This window comes from Pseudorca crassidens, chromosome 15 (genome assembly GCF_039906515.1).
Source record: "Pseudorca crassidens isolate mPseCra1 chromosome 15, mPseCra1.hap1, whole genome shotgun sequence".
NCBI classification, from domain to species: Eukaryota; Metazoa; Chordata; class Mammalia; order Artiodactyla; family Delphinidae; genus Pseudorca; species Pseudorca crassidens.
The window spans coordinates 38,862,259-38,885,991 of NC_090310.1; the positions used below are offsets into that span (position 1 = coordinate 38,862,259).

The following is a 23,733-nucleotide window of genomic DNA, read 5'->3' on the forward strand; positions in this document are numbered from 1 at the left end:
CCCTCCTTCAGATCGCCTTCCCCGCGCGCGCCCCGAGCCCAGCTCAGCGCCGTGCGCCCGGCGCCGCTCTCCGGCCCAGCTCCCGGCGGGGCGGGGCCTCTCAGGCGGAAGTGCCCGGGGCGCCGGCGGCTGGGACCGGCCCGGACGATGGGAACCCAGGGCAGAGGCGGCGGCTGGGGCCGCAGTGGCGGCCGTGGCTGCCCGAGCGGCGGCGGGGGTGGGCGGCCGGGTACGCGGGTCGGCTAGCGCCGGGCCGAGGGCGGAGCCATGCGCCAGGCTGGGACCGGGACCGGGGGCGCGTTGGTGGCGGTGGTGGTGCCGGTGGCTGTGCCGCTGCTGCTGCTGCTGCTGCTGCTCGCTCGGTCCCCGCCTGCCGCCGCCGGCGACGGCCAAAAGAGCGGTGAGCGAGCGCGGACCCGCGGGCGCCATCCCGGGGGCTCGGGCTGGGGGGCGGAGGGAACAGTGGGGGGAGCGGCCGGGATTGTGAGTCACCTGGGGGCACCTGTGCGCTCACCTGGCGCGGACGTAGGGCCCAGGTCCCCACCTTGGGTTGGGGGCGCAGGGCGGCCCCTTGCGGGGCACCGAGTGTGACAGCGGGCGGTAGAAGGGACACCCGCGCCCCCTCCTCTGTCCCCGGGGCCGGGTTCAGCCAGACGGTCCCCTTGGAGCGAGTCCTCCCTTCCTTCCTGCTCCTCCTCCTCCCAACGGGTTCTGGTCGGGCACGAGCCTCGCACACCAGGACGCGGGGGTGAAGTGGCCCAGGGGGATTCTTCTGGGACTCCAAGAGCTGCGGGGGGGAGCTAAGAGCCCCTGGGAAGAAACGTTGGGCCGTGGGATTCCTGGGTCCTCATCTGGTCTGGGAGAGGGTCAGAGTTGGGAAAAAGTTGCTTAGATCCTAGAGTAGCAGCTGGGGTGGGTGTAATGCCTCCACTCCTCCCAAGGTGACCACCACCCTACTGCGGTCACTTTCAACAGCTGACCTTGCTTGTTGGAGGCTAGACTCCCAGTCGTCCTCAGGACACTAGCAGGCCAGAGTGGTTCTGAGAAATGGGCACCTCTGTGTTGTCTGGGAACTTCCATTCCCTTTGACGAAGGCCCAAGGCGGTGGCTAGACCAGAAGGTGCTGTCCTTGGGGTTCTGCAGGATACCTGAGGATGCTGAGTAAACTGCCTGATTCCTGAGGCCTTGGGCTCTCTGGTGGCAGGCTGGTGGGGCTGGGAGGGCCCAGATACCCCACCGGGCAGTAGGCAGCTTACCCAGCACAGCCTGGGGCTGGCTCCCAGCCCATCCCCCCTTCTCTGAAATCTTGCTTCTCCAAGCTCCTGTTTCTTTGAGGGTTGTGCCTCTGGTTTCTGAGCTTGGCACAGCTTGAAATGAAAGGCAGTTTCCCCGAGATGGGCCCCTGATGAAATTGCTCCATCGGGTACAGATGAGAAAGTCATGCTTGATTTCTCCTTTCCTCCTTTTCCGGGATCAGGGCTAGGTGAGGGGTCACTGGTGAAGAGTTTATGGAGATGGAAAACCTGGGGCAGCTGCTCACCTCCCAGGCCTGCTGAAGTGATCCTGATTTCTGTGTGATCCTGGCTTCTGGGGTCTCTGGGTGGGCAGGGTCTCCGCACTGTGTGCCTGTCCTGGTTTGGAGGATGTGGGACAGGGTGCCCTTACTAGGGTTCCCAGGACAGGCTCAGAGACTTTCTTTCTCCTACCCCCAGCCCTGTGTCCTTGGAGGGGGTTGTGGGCAGAGCAGGTGTGCATGTGATTGGTGCTCCCTGATATCAGAAATGTGTCTTCCACATCTGGCTCAGATGGAGAGCTGCAGAGCTGGGGGTGCAGTGCTGGAGGGGCTGTGTGGCCTGGGAGTGGGGACCACTGGATCTTAGGGTGACCCCTCTTATCTCTCATGCACCTGCTGAAACTTCACAGCCACCAGCCGGGTTGCAGGTGTCCAGGGCTGGCAGGGGCCAGAGGACCTGGACACTCTCTGGTCAGGGGGCTGCACACTGCAGCGGGACCTCCCCTGCCTGGCCCCATCTAGAAGCTGGGTGCCCGGTGGGCTGGCTGACTGTTTCTCTAAGGTCCTGTGGTCCTGGGGTGGGGGGGGTGGGGGGGGAGGGTTGCAGCAGCCTCAGGAGAAAGTTTGTATTAGCTCAGTGGCTGCTAGTCTCCTGGCACTCAGGCCACAGTTGGCAGTTGGGACTTGGTGGCCAGTAGAACTGGAAAGCCTGGAGTGTGTCCTATGTGATGCTTACCCCTGCCCAGCCCCCCATACCAGGCTCCTCCGAGCTCAGACTGGCTTTGCAAGTGGGCTGTTATCTTTTCTCAGGGTGTTTCCATGGCAGGGTCAGGAGGCTGGCAGGAAAGCCAGCTGCTCACCTGGTTCCCTTACCTGCTCACCTGGCCCACCTGGAAGGGCCCGGGCTTGCTGCTGGGGTGGTGTGAGTTGCCAGTTTCCCAGTGGGGCAGGGGGAGGTACCCAGCTCAGAGGAGAGGGAGACCACACCCTGCTGTGTCCACAATGCCTTTCTTCTTAAAGCACTTTAACATCCATTAACCATGGAGGGAGGGGCAGCCAAAGGGAGGTGCTGTCCGCCTCAGCCAACTCAGAGGAAGCTAGGACCCAGAGAGGGGAAGGGATGGTCAAGGTCACGCGGAGAACAAGGCCTGAGCTGGTGCTGGGGCCACTGGGGCCACGCTTCCTACCATGCAGCCCAGGTGCCTTGTCAGCCACTCCTGGGACACAGAGAGCACCAGAGCATGCCTGTTCTCTGGGAGGCCCTAGAGGGGGGGTCTGAGTGGGCACCCTCACCCACTCATGGGGCAGGTGGTTACACCATGGGCCCCAGACACATGCTCCAGCCGAGGTTGTGCCGGACACTCCCAGGAGGGTCCCAATCCAGGTTGGGGCCACAGGCCTCTGTGCCCAGTCCCAGCAGACCTTCAGAGCTGGTCTGGGAAAGGCTGGCATGACAAAAGGGGGCTGCAAGTGCAAGCTTTTGGAGTGTGTGGGGGAGGGCAGCTGGCGAGTCACGGAGGTGGGGGCCTGGGAGCTACTGCCAGTACTGGGGCGCAGGGGAGCCCCGGGCTGGGGCCACTCTGCAGGGGCTTGTGCCCACTGGAGCTGGGGGGTAGCCATTCCAGCCTAGGTCCCCTCCCCACAGGGTCTCTGCCTGCTTCCTGTCTGGGTGAGGAGGGGTGACGGCTCTGGTGCAACTGTATCCCAAATCATGGCCTGAGCAGGCGGCCAGCCTCCAGACCTGGACTCCCTGGCCTGTCCAGTGGAACCAGGATCAAGGATGCTGGAGCTAGGGAGGCTCAGAGGAGGTGGGGGAGAGTGTCCTGGCGTCCAGTGCCCAGGGCAGTTGGGGGGGTCCCACCCTGACCACTTCCTGTGCCCTTCAGACTCCATCCCTCAGCCCTGGATGTGCCAGGGCTGCAGTAGAGGGAGGGGAGGGGGGCTGTGACCAGTGTGGAGAGGAGCTGCCGTCTGAGTGGGACTCTTCCTGCTTCTAAGGTCTGAGACCGTTGGGGTGATCGGTGTTGGGTGGCTTGGGCCTTGTTGATAAGGGGTGGCTGGTGGTTGGGATGTGGAGATCTGGGGAAAGTTGGCAGAGGAATGGCTGTGGGAGACTGAGCCTGTGAGCTAGAGATCATTGGCAGAGCTGGAGGGGTTTAGAAAGATGGATGTGTGCACGTGAATGGGAACGTGATGCCTGAGTGAAAACTTCTGAGCCCTGGGCCCTTGCCAAGGGCTGGGGGGGAGCAGTGACCTTTCCGAGGTCAGAGTGGGCATGCCAGGCATCCCAGGGGCTCCATGGCTTCCCTCGCCCCTTCTCTCTAGCCCAGGCCAGGCATGAGGGCCTCCATCTTCTCCCCAGGGGAGGGGGATCCTGGGCACCCTGGCCCGGCTGACAGCGCCTTCTCCGCAGATGCCAGGCTGGTGTCGGAGCAGTTTTCGCAGGCCCCGCAGAAGCTGGCTTTCTACAGCTGGTATGGCAGCGCCAGGCTCTTCCACTTCCGGGTACCCCCAGACACAGTGCTGCTGCGCTGGCTGCTGCAGGTGTCCAGGGGCAGTGGCCCCACCTGCACCAACGTGGAGATCACCGTGTAGGTGCCCGCCCACTGCCCCCACCCCCGCCTGAGCCGCCTGGGCGACACCTGAGCCTGCCCTGTTCTCCCTGCCTCCAGGTACTTCCGCTATGGTGCCCCTCCCGTCATCAACCCACTGGGCACCAGCTTCCCTGACAACACCTCCGTTCAGCCCTCCTTCTTCCTCAAGATGCTGCACAGCAACGCCTCCATCAACATCTCCCACCCAGCACCCGGGGACTGGTTTGTGGCCGCCCACCTGCCCCCTTCATCCCATAAGATTGAGGTGAAGGTAAGGGGGCTCCCTCCAGGGACAGGGGGTGGGCAGGACCCCACAGTGCATGAATGGCCAGTCCCTATTTTTCATCTCCCCAGGGCAGACTTTGCTCAGGGCTCTGTTGCCCAGCCCTGCCCCTCCACCCTAGGGCTCTATGGTCCAGCCCTGACACCCTTCCCCACAGGCTCTCTGGTCCAGCCCCACCTCCCCCAACCCTAGGGCTCTCTGGTCCAGCCCTGCTGCCCCCTCCTGGTTCCCCTTCTCCCCTGTGCCTACTCTCTCCTTAGGGCTTTGTTCCCACCTGTGCCTACATCTTCCAGCCTGACATGCTGGTCGTGCGAGTGGTCGAGGTCTCCATCCTGGAGCCTGACGTGCCTCTTCCACAGACCCTTCTCTCCCACCCCAGCTACCTCAAGTGAGTGGAGGTTGGGTGGAGTGGGTGGTACTGCTGTCCTCACTGTGGGTGAAAGAGCAGTGGGTCTGTGTCTCTGGGTCGTGCTAAGAAGTGGGGGCTAGGTGTCTCGCGCCCTTTGGCTACCACTCTGAGGGTGAAGTATATGGGGAGGTTGGTTGAAGCTGCAGAGCCCAAGTGAGGCCGTATCCCTTTGGCTGCAGGGTCTTCGTCCCCGAGTACACCCAGGAGCTGCGGCTGGAGCTGCAGGGCTGTGCGTCCAATGGGAGCCTGGGCTGCCCTGTGCGCCTCACCGTGGGCTCGGCCACCCTGCCTGGAAACTTCCAGAAGGTGCTCACCTGCAGCGGCCCCACCCAGGCCTGCCACCTGCTGCTGCCCTCACCACCCTGGGACCGGTGGCTGCAAGTGACGGCCAAGAGCCTTGCCGGGCCCCGTGTGTCCGTGGCTTTCAGTGCTGTGGCTGCCCTCACAGGTGGGCTGAGCGGGGAGATGGCTCTACCCCCTGCCTTCCGCCCTCAGGCCTTCCTCCAGCTGAGCCCCTTGTGGTCCTGACAGCCTGCAGGCCGTGGAGTGTGAACTTCCAGCACCTTCTGCAGAGCAGCCCAAACCAAAGCAGCAACGCCTCCACTGGTCTGCTGCCCCCGACCCCCAGCTACCAGGACCTGGACCGGAGGGGCAGGGTGGGCGGCGGCTCCTTCTGCCTCAGGAGCTTCCCCGTCCTGCGGGAAGACGTGGACGTGGTATCTGTGCGCTTCCAGCCCCTGGACAGGGTCTCGGTGCTCGTGCAGTCGGACATGCCCTCGGTGATGCGGCTGAACCTCAACACAGGCATGGACAGCGGGGGCTCCCTCACCATCTCCATGCGGGTCAACAAGGTACCTTGGTTCAAGAGCTCCTAGAGGCCCGGCTCGGATCAGGGCTCAGGGCCCAGGGCTCAGACCTGCCTGGGGGGAGTGATGCTGCTCAGGCCTCCCTGTGCCGACTTTGGCACGGAGACGGGATTGGGGTGGCCTTTCGGGCAACAAAGTGAGCCCAGCACGCCTTGGGCCAGAACAGGCACCATCTGGGAAACAGAAGGCCTGTTCTGCGGGGCAGCAGGTCCCCGTCGGCAGGCCCAGGGCTGCAGGTAGGGTCAGAAGCTGGGTGCCGCAGGCTTGGAGAGGAAGGGTCCTGGTAGGCCCTGAGCCAGCGGGGGCCACAGAGAACAGCACCCAGCACCAGGGGTGAACTTGAGGTGCAGGCCAGGGCCTGACCCTGAATGGCCTCCTTTCCAGACTGCGATTGCCAACACCTCAGTGGTAGCCTGTGTGACTGCTGCCTCACCCTTGCTCAGCTTCAACGCTTCACTCAGCTGCACCACAGGTATAGGTGGCATCCGGCCCAGGGACCAGCAGGCCTTCTGGCTCCCTATGACCAGGCCTTCCTCCTCCCCTGCAGCCTTCTTCCAGGGCCACCCCCTGTCTCTGAGTGCCTCTTCTCCCACGGCCAACCTCATCATCCCCTACCCAGAGACAGACAACTGGTACCTCTCCCTGCAGCTCATGTGCCCTGAGAGACCTGAGTAAGTAAACTTGAGGGCAGCCGGCCACATGGTTGCGCTCGGGACCATGGACAGGGCTGCCCGCATCCCAGTTTGGGACTGACCCAACTTCCTGCAAGCCGTGCAGGGTCAGTTGACTTCTGGGAGTTCTAAAGGGTTCCCCACCTCCACCTGGCCACTCTTCCTGTGGCAGCTCTGAGAGTCCGGACACAAGCAGGGGGACTGGTCCAGGACACAGCCCCAGACAGGCTGGTACTCGGGCAGCGGGAAGAAGAGGGGCATCTTGGCCTCGCAGAGCTTGTGGCTGCTGTCCTCCAGGGCTCGGAGCTCGGGGGCCTCAACTCTGGGTTCATGTGTCCAAGACCCTGCTGGGAGCACTGGTGGGGGACTGACCGGCAGACCTCAGCAGCCAGCCTTCCTATGGCCCCTTCCTCGCAGGGAGTGTGAGCAGGCCTCGGTCCTCGTGGAGACCACCTTGAACTTGGTGCCCTGCTTGAATGACTGTGGACCCTACGGCCAGTGCCTCCTGCTGCGCAGACATGGCTACCTGTATGCGGGCTGCAGCTGCAAGGCAGGTGAGGGACAGTCCTGATGTCTCCCCCCACTCGTGCCCTTGGCCTCCCAGCCCTGTGCCTTCCTCTGGGAGCCCATCCCAGCTCTGCCCCCGAAGAGCAAGGACAGATGCCCCCTTCCCACCCCTACCGTGCCCCCGTGCGGGCACAGAGAGTCACCTCCAGAGATGGTACTGCCTTCTGATCTTGGCCTCCCCTGCCCACACCTGCCCCCACCTACCCACACTGGCATCCACCTACCCACATGTGCCCCATACCTACCCACACCTGTCCTGGCCTGCTCAGGGGTGAGGAAGGGGCTTCTCTGCAGGGCCCTGGGTGAGGGGCGGGCCCTGAGGTTCCAAAGTGCCCCCTGCCAAGCCTGCCCGACTTGCCTGGCTTCAGACCCCCTGCGTTGCCTTGGCCCACAGGCTGGCGTGGGTGGAGCTGCACAGACAACAGCACAGCCCAGACGGCGGCCCAGCAGAAGGCGGCTGCCCTCTTGCTTACCCTGAGCAACCTCGTGTTCCTGGCCCCCATCGCCATCTCCGTGCACCGCTCCCTCCTGGTGGAGGCCTCCGTCTACGCCTACACCATGTTCTTCTCCACGGTAGGCCTGCTTGCTCCCCTGGGGGTGGTAGGGGGACCTGGGCTGCTGCTCACCGCCTGGCCCCACAGTTCTACCATGCCTGCGACCAGCCGGGTGAAGCGGTGCTGTGCATCCTCAACTATGACACACTGCAGTACTGCGACTTCCTGGGCTCTGGAGTGTCCATCTGGGTCACCGTCCTCTGCATGGCCCGGCTGAAGGCTGCCCTGAAATACGTGAGCGATTTCCTGATACCCGGGGTCTGGGCTCTGGGTGGGTGGAAACCCTTGTGCACAGCGTGTCGAGGGAGACACCAGAAAGGGGGTTTGGCCGCTGCCCTTCAAAACCTCTTGTACTGACCAGTCGCCTGCTGGAAGAGGCTGCCTCCAGTTTTGAAGGGACTGTGTCAGCTGCTCGGAGGATGCCAGGAAAGGAAGGTGGTGGGCAGGGTTGGGCGAGGCCTGTTTCTCTCCCAGGGCCCCATTCAGAGAGGAGGTCTGGAGACCCAACCCTGGACCAGACCTCCCTGAGAAGCACCCAGCTGTGCTCCTGGAGTCCCTGGTGCTGAGGACACTTCAGGGACTTTTCTGCTGTAGCTGGGCTTGGCTGATGGAGATGCGTGCCCTGGTGCCCTGCCTGCCCAAGTTTGTGCCCCAGAAATTCACCTGTGGGGAATTACCTCTCAGTCCAGTGGTTAAGACTCCGTGCTTTCACTGCTGAGGGCGGCGTGGGTTCAATCCCTGGTCAGGGAACTAAGATCCCACAAGCTGTGCAGCGCGGCCAAAACAGAACACATTAGAAATCCACCTGTAGATGGACCCTTGGGACTGATGGATCCCAGCAATACAGGAGCTGGAGGAGGGGCACCTCCCTCCCAGCCAGCAGAGCAGGGCAGGGTGTGCCAGTTGCTCCAAGAGGACTGGCAGAGGTGCTGGGGGGCAGTAGGGACAGTGGGATGACCAGCAGGCCCAAACCACCTGCTCCTGCTGGACCTTGTGCCATTAAAGACGAACCAGGCCTAGGGCTCCTGTGACCCTGCCATCGTCCTTGTGTTTTGCCCAGGTTCTGTTTCTCCTGGGCGCTCTGGTCTTCGCCATGTCCTTGCAGCTGGACCGCAGGGCCGCCTGGAACACAATGGGGCCTTGCCTCTTTGCCATTGTGGTCATGGTCACCATGTGGGTAAGGAACTAGGGCAGGCCTGGGGTCCTGCCCAGGCTCCCTCTCCTGGTAATTGGGGTAAAAGAGCATGGGCTCTCCATACACCCTTACTCTGGGAGGAGAGAGCATGGTCCCTCATTTTGGCCATGTTCTCAGTCCTGGGTCTGAGTCCTCCAGATCTGCTGAGGGCTGCCAGTGGCACCCACAGGGGCTCAGTGTGGCTTCATGCCCAGGGCCTGGGCCTGAGGAACCCATAGATCTTTGTGCCCTTGAACCCCTCCAAGCAGCCCACACTCCCAGACCAGGGCAGGCCCCTGGGAGCTGTGGCTGCAGCCCCTGTGCCAACACTCATGCGGTGGTTTTCTCCAGGTGTACCGCTGCGGGCGCCGGCGCCACTGCTACCCCCCCTCCTGGCAACGCTGGGTCTTCTACCTCCTGCCCGGCATCTCCATGGCCGCTGTGGCCATCACCATCTACACTTCCATGATGACCAGCGACAACTATTACTATACCCACAGCATCTGGCACATGCTGCTGGCAGGGAGCGCAGCCTTCTTGCTGCCACCACGTGAACAGCACACCAAGCCCTGGGCCTGCTCCCAGAAGCTCACCTGCCACTATGAGATCTGCAAGAACCACCGGGACGAGCTGTACACAGTGACATGACACAGCCAGCTTGGGGACGTCTGCAGCTTTGATGATCTCTCTAGCCAGGGGCAGGACCAAAGGAGAGGGACCCTGTCCAGATCCATTTCCAACTGAATAAAATTGCCCTGAGCACTCTTTTGCTTTCTCCTCCTGAGGAGAGGACCACACCCCCAACTCCCTTGTGCCCACTGGCTGCCAGCTGACTCGGTCACTCTGCAGGTCCCAGCTGGTATCTGCAGTGGCCCCTGGGGCCTGGGCCTGGCTGCCTGGAGACCACAGGTACCATGTGGGGTCAGGTTCTGAGTTCTTCTGGCCTGGGGATGGTTGGAGGGAGATATAGTGTAAAAGTCCCCCATTGCCCTATTCCCCTGTGAGGCTGTGGTATGAGAGACCCAGGTGGGCCGAGGAGGCCTGAGCCCACCTCCCATGGGCCCCTGCCCCATAGGCTGGGAGCTATGCCATCCCTGGCTCATTGACACTTTGTGCCCCTGAATGCCAGCCTGCCGTGGGCATGGGGATGCCCCCTGCTAATACATTTGCCATGTGAAGGAGTGACCACATTTACCAGGGAGCTGATGTCACTGGGGTGTCCGTAAGGGCCAGCTGCCATGGGTAGCATGGGGGAGGCTGACTTCTGGCTGTCCAGCCCTCCCCCTTCACTCCCTTTGGCTCTCAGTTTTGGAGCTGCAGGCCCCTGAGATGAGGTTCCTGGGGAGGGGGCTGCCAAGCTGCTCTGGGAGTGCTGGGCCTGCAGGACACACCTTGTCCCATCTTTGTGTCCCACTGACCCCTGGGTTCCTGGGCCCTGTCTAGGGAGCATCTCCTTGAGTTACTCCCAGGAGAGAAGGTGATGGCTGCCGCCCCCCACTGGCCCAACCACACGTTTTGGGAGGGGGCTCCTGGAGGCCTGGCCCTGCCTTTCTCCTTCCTCTGTGGTGGGAGCACGGTAAGGGCTGCTGACTGCCCCAGGAGCAGTGCCCTGCCCCTCCCTAAGGGGCTGCTGTCTGTGTGAGGGTGCTGGACAGGGCTGCTGAGCCCAGGGTGGGGGGCACGCACTCTCCCATCTTTTGGCCCTGGCGTCTTCCCTTCTGAGTCCTGTCCAGGCTGCGGCCTCCCTGGAGGCTTCCCGCACCCCCAGTCACCCAGCACTTGGCCACTGGAGCATTCTCTAGGCTTGTAAAGCGGAAACATTTATATACAGTATTTTGGGGAGGAATTTTTTCAAGACATTTAAGACGTATTTTTCTGTAGCTCTGATTGCACTGTGATTGGTGAATTTAATATTCTACATGAGGTTTCACGGCAAAAGAGTTTTTACATTGTTTTCTGCGCTTCCTCCGGGAGGAGGGGAGGTGGGACCGAGAATGACAAGTCCCTGCTCCCGGGAAATGGGCCCACACTTGCTGACGGTGCCTGCAGCTGCCGCCGTTTCCGCAGCGAGTTTTCCACGGTCCCTAAAGACGTGGGGCGGGACGAGGTGGGTGTAGACCGACCGGCTTTGCAGCCAGTCAGCGGCGAGTGGAGGGCAAGGTGCCCCGACACAATTTCCGGTTCCGCCGGGGAGTGGGACTCGGTTAGGTAGGTGGTGGTCCGGCGGTGGAGTTGGGGTCTTGCGGTGGTTGGGCCGCCCGGGGTTACGCGGCTGGGGTTGGGGCCGCGCGGGGGCTCGGGGTCGGGGTTGGGGCCGCGCGGGGGGCACGGAGGCGGAGCCGGGGGTCGGGATGGGGCTGGGGGCCGGGGGCGGGAGTCGGGGGGGGGGTCGGGCCGCTTGGAGTTACGTCGCTGGGCTCGGGCCCGCGCGGGGCCATGGGGCAGGGGTCGAGGCGGCGCGTGAGGGTAGGAATGGGGCGGGGCGCCGGGGGCTGGAGTCGGGGGTGGGGGTCGGGGCCCGCGTCCGGCCGGGCGCGCGTGACGGTGGTCCCTGCCTCCTGCCAGGCTCGCCGCGATGCCCCTGCACAAGGTCCCAGTCGGCCTGTGGAAGCAGCTCCGGCTGCGGGAGGGCATCTACTCCCGCCTGCCCCAGCACTACCTGCGTTCCCTGGAGGAGGCGCGGACGCCCACTCCCGTTCACTACAGGCCACACGGGGTCAAAATCAAGATCAACCCCAAGAACGGGCAGCGGGAGCGCGTGGAGGACGTGCCCATTCCCGTTCACTATCCCCCGGAGTCCCAGCTGGGGCTCTGGGGCGGCGAGGGCTGGGTGCAGGGTCACAGATACATCAACAACGACAAGGTGGGTGAGCAGGACGGGCTTGAGCGGTACTTCTTGGGCCTCGCTGCCTTGCTCCGGTCTCTGGAAGTACCTGGACAGTGAAAGGGACCCCCACCCCTCGGGGAGAGGGAGCTTATAGTCTGGTGGAGACGCAGCTCCATCTGAAGAGTGTCCTCAGGAGTAAAAAGTCACAGTTTTGGCAGCCAGATTAAGTGTATAGATGAGGAGCCCTGAGTGGGGAGAAGAGATGGAGAATGAGGATTAAGGTCACCTGTCAGCTTGACCGCCATACTTTCCCTACTTTTTGTGACACCTACAGGGCTGGCATTTGGGAAGGCTGAGAGGCTCACCTGGGAGCAGGTCTCCTGAGTCTGCTCCCTGAGCTGTGTTGCCTCTGGTGGGGAGGCAGGGGGGAGGAGGGGGCTTATGTCTTTGAGACCTCCTAGGCTAGAGTCTCCCTTTGCCTTTGGCCCCTTGGTCCCTGGTTTGGGATATGATGACCTGTGGACCGTGGAGTTATGGTTGTGTGTGTGGTGTGTCTGGAATAAACACCAGCAACTTGGGCAGGGTCTGGGGAGAAGCTGACCTCTGGGTGGGCAACTGGGTCCCCAGGTGGGGACTGGTTCGTGCAACTCCACATGCCCAGTCTCCCCACTCTAGTGTGTGGGGAGAAGCAGCAACGCTCACCAAGATTCTTGCCCCCTCAGCTCTCCAAGAGGGTGAAGAAGGTGTGGAAGCCGCAGCTGTTCCAGCGTGAGCTTTACAGTGAGATCCTGGATACCAGGTTCACCGTGACCGTGACCATGCGCACCCTGGACCTCATCGACGAGGCCTACGGGTTTGACTTCTACATTCTCAAGGCAAGCAGATCTGCACCACGCTGGGGTTCCTTGTGAGATGTAAATGAGACCATGTCCCTTTCTGGGCAGCCCCAGTGGGAGTTCATCACTGTGGACGGCCATCTTGCCCATGTGGCTGAGGGAGCACAGCTGTCTCCTTCTCTGCTCTTAGACCTTCCTCGCTTCTGGTCTGGGTGCTGGGGCTGCCCACCTGGCCTAAAGTGCTCCACCAGGCTGGCCTGGGGGCTGCCAGCTGCTGGGGAGGAAGCTGGAAGGGCCGGCTGGTGGGGTGGGCAGGGCCCTGCCCACAGCACCTGGCCCCATGCAGAGACTCTTGCCAGACCCCGAAGGAGGACCTGTGCTCCAAGTTTGGGATGGACCTGAAGCGAGGGATGCTGCTGCGGCTCGCCCGACAGGACCCCCAGCTGCACCCAGATGACCCCGACAGGAGGGCGGCCATCTACGACAAGTACAAGGTCAGGGCTCCAGCCTTTACTTACTGCTCCTCGTGGGCCCCCTGGCCGGCTGCCTGACCCTGACCTCACCCACAAGCCCATCTCTGTCTGCCCAGGCGTTTGTCATCCCGGAGGCGGAAGCCGAGTGGGTTGGCCTGACGCTGGACGAGGCCGTGGAGAAGCAGAGGCTCCTGGAAGAGAAGGTGAGCGTGTGTGGGCACCAGCTGCCCTGCCCTCTCAGGAGTGGGCACAGCTGCCAAGCAGCAGCCCCTGGGGTGCGTTGACAGGGGCACTGGGTGGGCTTGGGAAGGCACTGCTGCCCAGCGGGAGCCATGGGCTGTGGTCTCCGCGTGGCCCGCTCCTTCCCCTCCAGGTCCTGACTCTCTCCTGCCCCTGCTGGCTGGTTTCGTGGATGGGAAGATGGATAAGAGCTGGATGCTTGGCACTATCGATTTCTGTGGCCACCTAGTATTCCCCGGGGTCTGCCCAGTACTGCACTGAGGCCTTTTGTGTCTGTCCCCTAGAGGAGTCTGGAGCGTGTCATAGCTGCCAGGACAGGGGGCCTGTCGCAGCTGCTGCCCCTTCTCTCTGCCCGGAGTCTCTGCAGCCAAGGGCCCTGCAGCCCCTCTCCCACGAACAGAGCACTGTCCTCTGGGCTGGGGGCTAGCGGATGGCAAGTAGCCTTGCTTGACCCTGTGGCCAAGCCGGAGGGGCCTGGTCCTCTCATGCTTGATTCCTCTCGGTGTTTGGTCAGGAGCTGGATCCCCACCCTCCCCAGAGTGCCTCACTGTGACCTGCCTTGTCTCCCTAGGACCCCGTTCCTCTGTTCAAGGTCTACGTGGAAGAGCTGATCGAGCAGCTTCAGCAGCAAGCGCTATCTGAGCCAGCAGTGATGCAGAAGAGAGCCAGCAGGACGTAGCCGCAATGGGACCTGGACCTGGCAGCCAGGCTCAGCACCCCGCCCCCTTTGGCACCGTGGACAGAGCCTGGGGTGGTGGTGAGGGCCACCCATGGTCGTGTGTGCTGGCCGTGCAGCTCCCGGGTGGGGTGGGCTTTGTGGAGGCCCCAGGAGGTCTCTTGTCCCAGGATCCCCAGAGGCCTGGGGCCCTCTCGCTGCCTCTGTCCCCCCCTCCCCGCAGTGGAGGCCCTGCCAAGGCAGGTCATCACCCTCGGGGGACAGTGTGAGTAAAGTCTGAGCTGGGCTGTGTGTGTGCTGCTTTGCTTAGAGGATCAGGCTCACCCCATGCCTCAGAGACCCAGGACGCAGCTGAGGTGGGTGGTGGTCCCTAGGTGTGTAAGGTTTTGGTGCTTTTCTCTTCTCTGGGAGAACCCAGCATTGTGGGAGGCATCCTAGGATAGAGTAGGACTGTGCTCGCTCCTGCTCAAGGCACATTGCCTGGAATGTTCTCCAGAGCAGAGACCTGGTGCTATGGTCTGGCTCTGGGAGTGGCTGTATGGTGTCCACACCAGCACTGCCTTTGGGGTGGCAAGCACCACCCCCCCAGCTCTGGGAGGTGCAGGGGCCCCAGAAGGTGCTGCTGGTGCCAGTGTCTCGCAGGGAAGGCCTTGAGTCTGGAGCTTCTGTTAGCACCTCCCTGTCACGGTCCAAAAGGAGGCAGAAGTGACATGGCCTGCAGGGCCTGTGACACAGATGTTCCCTCTTCAGCTGACCCAGACCTGAACTTGGGTGGGGATGTGGCCCCCAGTGGGAGACTGGACCAGGCACCTGAGGCCTTTCCTGCTCTGAGATTTGGGGGTGGCATGACCCTCTTTGCTGACCCAACCTGGAAGTCCTGAGCACTGAGACCCATTTGGGTCTCTTTGGGAGGACACAGGTGGGTTCCTCTGACCTGGTCCTGGCAACTGACTGAGGGGCACCAGGCTCCCCTGAGGGAGCCGTGGAAGTGCTGCCACCTGGGCTGTGTTTATGGGGCGGGAGGCCATAGGGAGCATGCAGCTGGCCAGTGGGCACAGCTGCAGGAGGGCCCTGGAGGCTCCATGGCTTGCAAGGATGTCATCCAGGATTGGGGGCTGCCTCTGGGTCAGAGCCCTGGGGGGAATGCCCAGAGGTCACCAGTCCCAGTCTCCTCCGGGGATGCCTTGAGACCCCACGTGTCCTCATCCCTATTCTGTGACCCTTTTAATTTTTTAAGAATTTTACCAAAAGCTGATGATGCCCAGCTCACGCCTGGCCCGGCTCTGTGGGCTGGCAACGCCCAGCCCAGTTGTCTGAACCACACAGACTGCTGGTGCTCTGGGTGGGCCAGTCTCCCCAGCTTCCACCTCCTGGTTCCCTCCCACATTCAGGATCCCCTTTCTGTGCCCCGCCCCCCTTCCCCCAACCCCCACCCCCAGTCTGTGGCCTGGGTACCCCTGCAATGCATACCCAGAACATCCCAGTTCACTGATATTGACTCAGGTACCCCTCCCTTGCCTGCTCCTTCCCGCCCCAACTAAGACCACAGGCTGAGGGGGTACCTGTGCCATTCCTGGAGCCTCGAGGGAACTGAGGGACCTGGCGCTGGCATAGGGCTTGTGGCCTGAGCGGGGTGGGGGCTGGGCCCGGTGTGAGCAGTACAGGGGAGGGGAGAGGTGGATGGAGGGTGGAATTGGCCTCCCTGTCAGCACTGGTGGGCCCAGGCTGGCTTCTGCTGGCTCCTGGGAGGAGCTTGGCATGCCCTTAGCAGGTCACTTGCCCCCTGCATAGCCTGAGGCTGGACTGAGGTGGGGGTCTGAGTGTGGTCCTGGCCCCAGAACTAAAACATGAGCATTTTTCTGGTGGTGCAGCATCAGTTTCATCAAATTCTCACAAAAATCCTTGACTCAGGAAAGGTTCAGAAGCCCTCACTGAGTGAAAAACTCACTCCCCAGCCCCAAGAAAACAATAACCCAGACCTTCCGGTTTCGTCTGGGAGGTGGGAGTGGGGAGAGGACACAAGGGCTGCTCTCATCCACAAGCATGGAGCCAGGAGCTGAGCTGCCCATCAGCCACACGTCCTTGCCCTCCACGTGTCCCACCCTCCCAGCCCTGGTCAGGCGGAGGCCCCTGAGCTGCCTTCATTTCCGTCAACCACGCCTCTGCACAGTCTCAACCACAGCCTCTTTGTTGCTCTGTCAGAGCTCCAGTTCTGCCCTGGCTGAGGCCCTGCAGCCCATCGGAACCCTGGGTTGGTGCAGGGCAGGGGGTTGTGCTGATCAAGGTCAAACCTATGGAAGCATGAGCTGCCCTGCGCTGACCCATGGCAGCAAACAGGCCATGCCCCTGTCTGTACCAGCTGGGTCGACCCTCCTGTGTGTTTCTATGACAACAGCTCAACCAGTCAGCTTCCATGCTGGGCTGTGGACAGGAGGGTGAAGCATCACTGTGGCTATGGACTGGGGACGGGCCCTCGGGACCAGCACTGGAGGCCTTGACAGTAGCATGGCCGTCAACACCATGATGTGTCAAGGCCCTGTTGTGTCCACTGCCTGATTCCACTGTCCCTGTGTCCCAGGGCAGGCAAAAGGACCAACCCTACCTAGAGAGGGGACAACCTAGGCTGAGAGGGGCAGGGCTCAGTCTAGGGCTCTGTGCCTGACCCCTCACTATCAGGGTCTGCAGGGTGGCAGGTGTGCAGAGGGCAACTGGAGCCCTGTCAGGGTGCTGGGAGCATAAGGGAGCTGCTGTGGGGCCCATCCACACGCACTGGGACTCACCTCAACCTTCACCATCCATTGCTGCCTCCTTGAGCCCCTCTCCTCCCACCGCCATTGGCTGCCCCCTAGCTGGAGCACTGGGTCAGGAGAACTTGCCCAGCAGCACCAGCCCTGTGCAGGTTGGCACTCTGTGCCGTAGCATGCCAGAGTCCTCCCCTGCTCACCCTGAGCCCCAGAATGAGGCTTCAGGCCCTGGCCCCTTTACCACCCACAGGTGACCCAGCCCACTTTGCCCTTGGACAAGATCTGTCTGCGCATGGCATCCAGCACAGCAGGGGATGCCCCAAGGCTAGGGGTGGAAGCCCCATGACTGGGCAGCTTGGGGTGTGGCCAGGCCAGTGTGAAGAGTTCAGGACAAGTTCAGGGTGCTGGCCAAGCAGCGTCTGTGCCCTGTGACTCTGGGCCCAGCCCAGCCTGCCCTGTGCCTGTTCCCTCAGATGTGTGACCACTCTGGACTCCTGTTCCGTGCTCCCCCTTACTCCTGGGTCCCTCTGGCTTTGGCAGTGGCCTCGGCAGGGGCCTGCCTCAGCCTTGGCTTCTTCCTGGGGGCTTGAGGCCCAAACCTGCTTCTCCAAGCCCTGCAGGTGTTCCTCCATCTTCTGCTCAGCAGGTGGGGCTGGGCCTCCTAGGGCTCTGAGGTGCCCTATGTGGGGGCCTTGACCAGGAGGTGCTGACCCCACAGGCTTTTTGAAAGGCCAGGGGTTGTCATGGAGATGGGGTGGGGGTGGCTCTGGGCTGCTCTCTGTCCTGCAACACCCAGGATGGCCAGTTCTTGGAGTGATGCTGCATTGTGCCCTTGCTGAATAGCTGTGGCCTTGAGACATCAAGGAAGGCCTCACTGAGGCCAGCAGACCCTGGGGCAGGCCACAGGAAGAGCGGGTGCAAAGATACAGGGTTGGAAAGTGTTCCAGGGTCCTACTGGGTGGAGACACAAGGTCTGTGGGGCAGCAGGGCCATGCTGGGGCTGTGTGTGTCTGTGTGTCCAAAGGACTAAGGAGAGGGCTGCGGAGGGGTTGGCAGGCAGAGGTGAGGCCAGGAGGCCCTGTGGGGTCTGAGGTGGAGGAGAGCTTGGATCTGCCTCCTGGGGGTGGGGAGTTCCTCCTGCTCCTCCTCCTGCTGCCCTCACACATGATTTTCTCACCAGACTGGGCCTGGCCTTCAGCTCCTGGGACAAGCCTGACCTGAAGTCTTCCTCTCAGTAGGGGCTGCAAGGACACTGTTCCTGCCACTGCCAGGGCATCAGGAAGGGCATTCATGGAGTGGCCTAGCACATGTCCCAAGAGAGGGACAGGGACCCCTAACACTGGACGTGCATGAAACACACACAAAAAAAACCACCCAACAACTGGTGCAGGAGCAGCAACCATCCAGCCACGTCTGACCTGACCCTCCAAGGGGACCCTGGCGCGGGCCCACCAGCGGTGCCGCCTGCTCCCTCCGCAGTCAGGAGTGGCTCGGGGGTGGCGGTGTCTAAAGGGGCTGGTTGCCATGGCTACCATAGGGTTCCGAGGCCGTCATCTGGTCCCTGCCTCAGCCAATCGGCGGTGGGAGCCCGAGCTGCAGCCTAGAGTCACGCTTCTTCCTTGCAGCCACACAGTGGCCAAGAGCAGGGACCCGCTTCCTGGAGTGGCTCAGAGTGCTCGGACGGACAGCCAGGCCCAGCATGGCGGAGCGCGGGCCGGTGGGGCGGGAGCAGGCACACGGAGCCAGGCAGGTGAGGTAAGCTGGGTGGGCGCACGGATAGACGGGCAGACAGGCAGACAGGTGGACGTGCTCCCTGCTGCCCATTGTTCTTGTGGCTGAGCCCACAGCCCTCAGCCCACCCCACCCTCTGCACCTTCACCCCGGGCCCCTCTCCCCAGGTACCCCAAGGAAGGGTCATGGGAAGAGAGACAAAGGAAACGGCGCAAGGCAGGATGAATCCCAGTGCACCGAGGTCCGAAAATCGCTCTCGTGGGTCTTTCTCGGCAGATTTCACGTAGAGGCGGCATCAAAGACCCCCAACTGGCTGAGGCCCTGGGCGTAACAGCTGCCCGGCCACTGCTCCCAGGGCTAGGCAACAGGCATGTCAAGGCAGTGCGATTTCAGAAGCATTTTTTCGAGAAGAAAAAAAAGGCGGAAAAAAAGGAAAAAACGTCCACCTATAACGGGGAGTGGTCAGCCCAAGATGGATCAGAAGCGCCAAATCCCATTACTTGGGACTTCAGAGGACGGGCCCGAAAAGGCAGCTGCGATTAAGAGCTTGTAAATGGAGTGTCCTTTGGAGATCAAAGAGGGACGCGCTCGTGTGTGTGTGCGCGTGTGCACGCGTGTGTGCAGGAACGCGCGTTGAGGGGCGCTGGCCGTGGGGCTGTGCGCCATGGCATGGTGGAGCCCGGAGTGTCACCTGCCGGCCATGGCCGCACTCCATGTTGCAGTGTCCTTGCTGCTGTGTGTGACGTGTGGATGCCCCTGGGGGGGTGGGCCCGTGCAGGCAAGGGCTGGTGCCCACCACCCACACCTGGCGTTGGGCAGCGGGCCCTCTGGAAGGAGGTCCTGCCTGGGCCTTGGCCCCCAACCTGAGCCTCCATTTTCTTCTCCTGGAGTCTGGTCTCGTCTCCACGTTGGGCCCAGACAGGCCTGGCAGGAGCCGAGCGCTCAGGCCCGCCATGGCCGAGCCGGGTGTGAAGACGGGCGGAGGCTGCCTGTAATCACCCCAACCGTCCTGCTGCCCGCAGAGGCTGAGGGCTCCCAGATGGCCTGGCGAGTGTGTCTCGGAGGTTCAAAGCCTCCGTCAGTGCGATTGTTAGGTTATTAGGTAAACTCTGAGAAGCAAATCTTTTAATCCACTGTGGCTAATCCAGTGCACTTTTGTTTGCCATGACAGATTCTGCAGCAACAAAGGGGCCAGAGGGACCCGGCATACATAATCACATACTTACAACTGGTCCGCGGCAGCCGCAGGGCTCCTAGGCAGCCGAGAGAGACATCGAAGGATGGCAAAGTGGAGGGTGGGTGGCGGAGGCAGATCTGGAGGGGTGGGCTGGGGACAGGGGCAGCTGGCCCACCTGGGGCAGCACTTCCCTGCCTCCCGCCACCAAGGCCCCTAGCTATCAGCTCGAGGGGTGGCCCTGGTCCCCAGGACTATGGGGACTTGGCCGGGGTGGGGGCTGGGGGTGGAATGAGATGTGTCAGGTGGAAGGAGAAACAATAACCCTCAGATGGATGTGAGCGCTCACAGCACTGGGAGAGGCCTTAGGGGATGGGGCAGCCAGGACAGGGACAGAGAGGACAGAGGGGGAGTCTGCCCGGCGTGAGGGTCAGTGCAGCAGGCGGGCAGGCAGCCCCAAGACCAGAAGGGGAGTAGCCTGAGGCTGACTGGGAAGGTGGGACTTTACCTGCTGCTTCCAGAAGTTGGGCCGAGGTCTCTAGGAACCTGGTCCTTCCATGTGGACACCAGTGCTCCTGGGGAAATAGCACTGGGGGTGGGCGAGGCCAGGAGGCCCAGTCCTCTGTTTGTGATGTGTCTGAGACCACAGCCGGCGTGGGCTCCATCTCGTGGCCTGGGCCCATTCATGGAGGGTCACACACAGACCTCTGAGGCTAGCAGGATCACGCTGGGACTCTCACTTTGCTAAGGAGGATACTCTGGCTCGAGGAGGTGCCCAGAGTCTCTGGCCGGCCCAAAACACAGGCAGATGCTTAAGTGTCCAGGGAGGCAGGAGCTGGGCGGGTGACGCTGAGGCCCCCAAGTTGGGGAGGTGCTGGGTTGGCGGTGGGTGGGTTGCTCACCCCTCCTCTTTCCCAAGCCCCTGTGGCTGGTGGGAGCCATCTTGGCCATCGAGACTTCGATGCCCATCCTCCATCCCTGAGCCCACTAGACACACCCTCGCAGTCAGAATCCTCCAGAGAGGCAGTGCAGAAAGGTGTCCCTGCTGTGCCCCTCAGCCTGGACTGACAGGACCCCCTCAGGACACAGGGTGAGACCTGAGTTGGGGGTGTGTGGAGGGCACCCTGGCATGGAGTGTGCTGGCTTTGGGGCTTTGCCCTTGACTCCTGGGGGCCGGCAGGCGTGAGGGGAGCTGTGTCAGGTCTGCTGGGTGAGTGGTCTGTGCAGGGACCCTGAGACAAGCATGCCACCGGCTTGCGGGGCCTGGGACTCCGGGCTCTGAGCGAGCGGGAGCAAGCAGGTGACCACCGTGCCCGTTTGTGAGCGTACTGCCCGCACCGGCAATGGCAGAGTGCTCAGCTCTCCATCTCTGTGGGTGGGACCTCCTGGCCTGTAAGAGGCCAGGGCAGGATGAAGTGCTTCCTAGGAGCAGGGGCCACCAGGACTGGATGACAGAGAGCAGCAGGGTCAGAAAGTGTCTTGCACCACTGAGGTGACCTTGAAGCCAGTTTGTCTGAAGCAAAGCCCTGCTCCTGTCCCCCCACCTCCCTAGCTTGGCACTGGGACTGAGGTTGCTCCTGGGCATCTGTCTGCGGCAGCTTCGGCTGCAGGCTGGCAAGAGAACTCCAGGCAACAAGAGGGATGCAAAATGGCAGCCTGGAGGACACACCTGCCCCCAGGTGGGAAGGGTGAGAGGAGCCAGACACAGGTGGAAAGAGGTGGGGGACCTGCCTGAGGCAGAGTCGGGGCCCTGGGAGGCCCCAGCCCAGGGTGGTCATTGGAGCTGGCCAGCCCAGGAAGCTCAAGGTGGCACCTTCTTGCTGGTCCCAAGGCCGACTCGGGGCGACCACGGCAGTCACACCCTGCCTGACACTGCCCCATGGGTCAGCTCTGTCCCATACCCCAGGATCCTCACCTGAGGCTGGCCTCACTCTGATGGATTAATTTATACTGACCGTTGATGGGACGATGGCCTGCTGCAGAGCTTCCTGGTTTTCCTAAGATCTCAACAGTAACGTTGTTGTAGACCTTCTTCCTGATGTGTGAAGAGACTGGAGCCTGCCTTAATTGCCCTCCAGCAATGACCGGTATTAATGCTCTGGGGTAGTTCCTGCCTTTATAGGCACATTCTCTGCGTCCACCCAAGTGGGTACCGTGTGCATGGGCTCCAAGCCTTTCTACTTGGTGGTGTCTCTCACGCCCTTGGTGTGATGTCTCCACATCCTTTGTTGAACTTGTGATGGGGGAACACCTGGCCCTCCTCCCTGAGCTCAGAACTGATGGAAAAAGGACACTCAAGACAAAACATGGAGCCCAGGGGTCTAGGTTCATGGCCAGGAAGGTGGCTGGCCTCTGTGGCTGGGGCCGCCTCTCAGAAGGGAAGTCCACTTGCACTTGTCAGAACTGATGAGCCAAGGCCGCTTCCCTCTCCAGGTCCTCACCTGCCTGCCCACTGCGCACTCCCACTGTGCACACCTGGGGCCAGGCAGAAGAGCTGAAAATGCAGAGCCCAGAAGGGGCTCAGCCTGAAGCTTGCAACTCCCTCCAGAAGCCTGACTCAGAACAGCCCCTCCTTGCCCTCCCCTCCTGGGAGTCAGGAGTTGTGCGGATCTGACGTGCAGTAGCCTGTCTGCGGGGCTCATCCCCCACACATGGCGCCATGCTGGACGCCCCTCAACATACCACCTTGGTGCATCTTGGATGATTCCCAAGGATTAATTCTTGTAAGTGGTCTCCCCCAGCCAAGTGGACAAACATCTGTAAGGCTTCAGGGCTCACTCAATTTCAAATATTCCTTTTATGTCTCAGTTGAAGAAAATGATTTACTTTCTGCTCTTAAGTTTTTTATTTCATTCCTGGAAAGCCTGAACAAATGTCATCTACAGTTTATCACATTAAAGCCTCCTGTGGCAGACTCCTGCCCCCAGGGAGGGGTGCATTTTAAAGGACTTCTGTAGGAAAAGAGGGCTCCATCATGGACTTCCCTGTTCCCAAGTGAGGCTCCCATGGCTCTGTGTCTGCTCTCAGCTCTGGGTGGCTGACGCAGCCCCCCTGCCAGGTCACCCTTGCTCCAGTGCAGGCCCCCAGGGCTGCCCTCCCTGCCTCCCTCTCTTCAGAGCCTCCCCAAGCTCCTTCCTCTGGGCTCCTCCCACCGCCACCCTGCTCCAGCCTTCCCTGAGTGCCCATAGCCACAACCCTGAAGCAGGGCTACAGCATTTCCTCCAGGCTTTCTGACTCCCTTCCTGTCCCCACAGGGCGAGGGCCCCGAGGAGCCAGAGGCACGAGGGCCCTGTTCTGGTCCCAGGGCCTGGGGACATCTGCCACCATGGGCCAGGAGGAGGATGGATGTGGACACGACCCTGGGAGCCTGGCCTGGCCACAGCAGCAGCTCTGCAGAACCAAGGCAAGCACTGGGGGCCCGTGTCTGGGAGTGGAAAGACAGCCTGAGGACCAGTGTCCTGGAGGTCCTGATGTCTGTTCGGCCCACCGAGGACTCCTGCACCCCACAGAGACTCTGTTGTGCCATGATGGCCACCTACTCTGTCTCTAAGGCTCTGTGGCTGAACAGGGTCAGGGGGAGGCTGCAAAGACATCTCCTGTACCCAGCACTGGGAGGCCTGGGGCCATCCCAGCTGGATGTGGGTGAGAGTGACACCTGCCACCAGGACTCTAGTGAGTTCAGCAGTGCAGTTCCTCTGATGTGCTGTCCCTACCCATAGCCCCTGCTCCTGCCCAGCCTGCCCTGGGTGGTGGCCTGGGCCATTGGCAGGCTGGGGATTCTTCCCTGGTGGCCTTCGTCCCTCATTGCTCCCCTTTCCTATGAAACCCTGGGCGTCAGAGGCTGTGCTGAGTCCTGGGAAGCTGGATGCTGGGGGTTGGGATGCCTCTGTGCCGTTCACCCCAGGCAGGGGCCAGCAGTGGGCAGCTGGGTAGGAGGTTGGCTGGTGGGTAGAGTGCCCCAAGCCTGGACTTCTCCCCTTGCCTGGGAGCTATGAGGGATGAGGATGGGCAGCAAGGGTGAATCAGGAGAAGATGTGGTGGCATTAGAGGTGAACTGGGGAGTTGGGGGGGCAGCATAATTGAAGCATGAAGATGGGCAAGTGACCAAATGCACCCAGGGAAGAGCCCTGAAGGTTGCGAGAGCTCCAGAGAGCAGGCCAGGTGAGGGCCGCTGAGGCTAGTGTGGGATGGATGAGGGGCTGGGGAGCCCTGGGCCGGGAGGAGGTGAGCAGGTCCCTGTGTGGCCTAAGCTTCAACTTCCTTGTGTTATAATGTGGGTACAGCCATGCCCTGGAGCTTGTCGGGAGCATTTTTCAAGGTGCCAGGTCTGATATGGCACTGCTGGAGGATGAGGTCCTGGGTGATCATGGGAGTGGCAGAAGCAATTCCTTAGGGGCAGTA

At 62.0% G+C, this 23,733-nt stretch overlaps 3 protein-coding genes across 14 annotated transcripts in view; all 3 read left to right on the top strand.

Moving 5' to 3' along the window:
- The first annotated feature begins 108 nt into the window (after nucleotides 1-108).
- On the top strand, nucleotides 109-9,396 carry PGAP6 (post-GPI attachment to proteins 6). 4 transcript variants are annotated; one of them, XM_067707249.1, is made up of 13 exons: nucleotides 110-400; nucleotides 3,927-4,104; nucleotides 4,186-4,378; nucleotides 4,651-4,778; nucleotides 4,979-5,247; nucleotides 5,331-5,650; nucleotides 6,050-6,137; nucleotides 6,213-6,336; nucleotides 6,754-6,890; nucleotides 7,298-7,476; nucleotides 7,566-7,691; nucleotides 8,518-8,634; nucleotides 8,983-9,396. In XM_067707249.1, exons 1-13 carry the CDS (start codon nucleotides 268-270, stop codon nucleotides 9,277-9,279), a joined length of 2,289 nt encoding a protein of 762 aa, XP_067563350.1. In that variant the 5' UTR covers nucleotides 110-267; the 3' UTR covers nucleotides 9,280-9,396. The 4 variants fall into 4 exon arrangements, with proteins under 4 accessions (XP_067563348.1, XP_067563350.1, XP_067563351.1 ...); XM_067707250.1 differs by having other exon boundaries at nucleotides 4,684-4,778; nucleotides 7,545-7,691; XM_067707248.1 differs by having other exon boundaries at nucleotides 111-400; nucleotides 7,545-7,691.
- A 1,289-nt stretch (nucleotides 9,397-10,685) lies between these two features.
- MRPL28 (mitochondrial ribosomal protein L28) lies at nucleotides 10,686-13,970 on the top strand. Of its 3 annotated transcripts, none has more exons than XM_067707254.1 (6): nucleotides 10,686-10,839; nucleotides 11,197-11,494; nucleotides 12,181-12,333; nucleotides 12,654-12,788; nucleotides 12,884-12,970; nucleotides 13,579-13,970. In XM_067707254.1, the coding sequence occupies exons 2-6, from the start codon at nucleotides 11,207-11,209 to the stop codon at nucleotides 13,684-13,686; spliced, it is 771 nt and encodes a 256-aa protein (XP_067563355.1). In that variant the 5' UTR covers nucleotides 10,686-10,839; nucleotides 11,197-11,206; the 3' UTR covers nucleotides 13,687-13,970. The 3 variants fall into 3 exon arrangements, with proteins under 3 accessions (XP_067563355.1, XP_067563357.1, XP_067563356.1); XM_067707256.1 differs by lacking the exon at nucleotides 10,686-10,839 and adding an exon at nucleotides 10,855-10,876; XM_067707255.1 differs by lacking the exon at nucleotides 10,686-10,839 and adding an exon at nucleotides 10,857-10,879.
- A 151-nt stretch (nucleotides 13,971-14,121) lies between these two features.
- AXIN1 (axin 1) overlaps nucleotides 14,122-23,733 on the top strand; it is a 64,583-nt gene continuing 54,971 nt past the window's right edge. Inside the window, exons 1-4 of one of the 7 annotated variants that reach the window (XM_067707238.1) lie at nucleotides 14,122-18,182; nucleotides 18,435-19,453; nucleotides 20,885-22,055; nucleotides 22,587-22,735. The gene's annotated coding sequence lies outside the window, so the exon portion shown is untranslated. Of the gene's footprint in view, nucleotides 18,183-18,434; nucleotides 19,454-19,636; nucleotides 22,056-22,586; nucleotides 22,736-23,733 lie in introns of those variants that run through there. The other 6 variants (XM_067707239.1, XM_067707237.1, XM_067707245.1 and 3 more) reach the window with 6 other exon arrangements.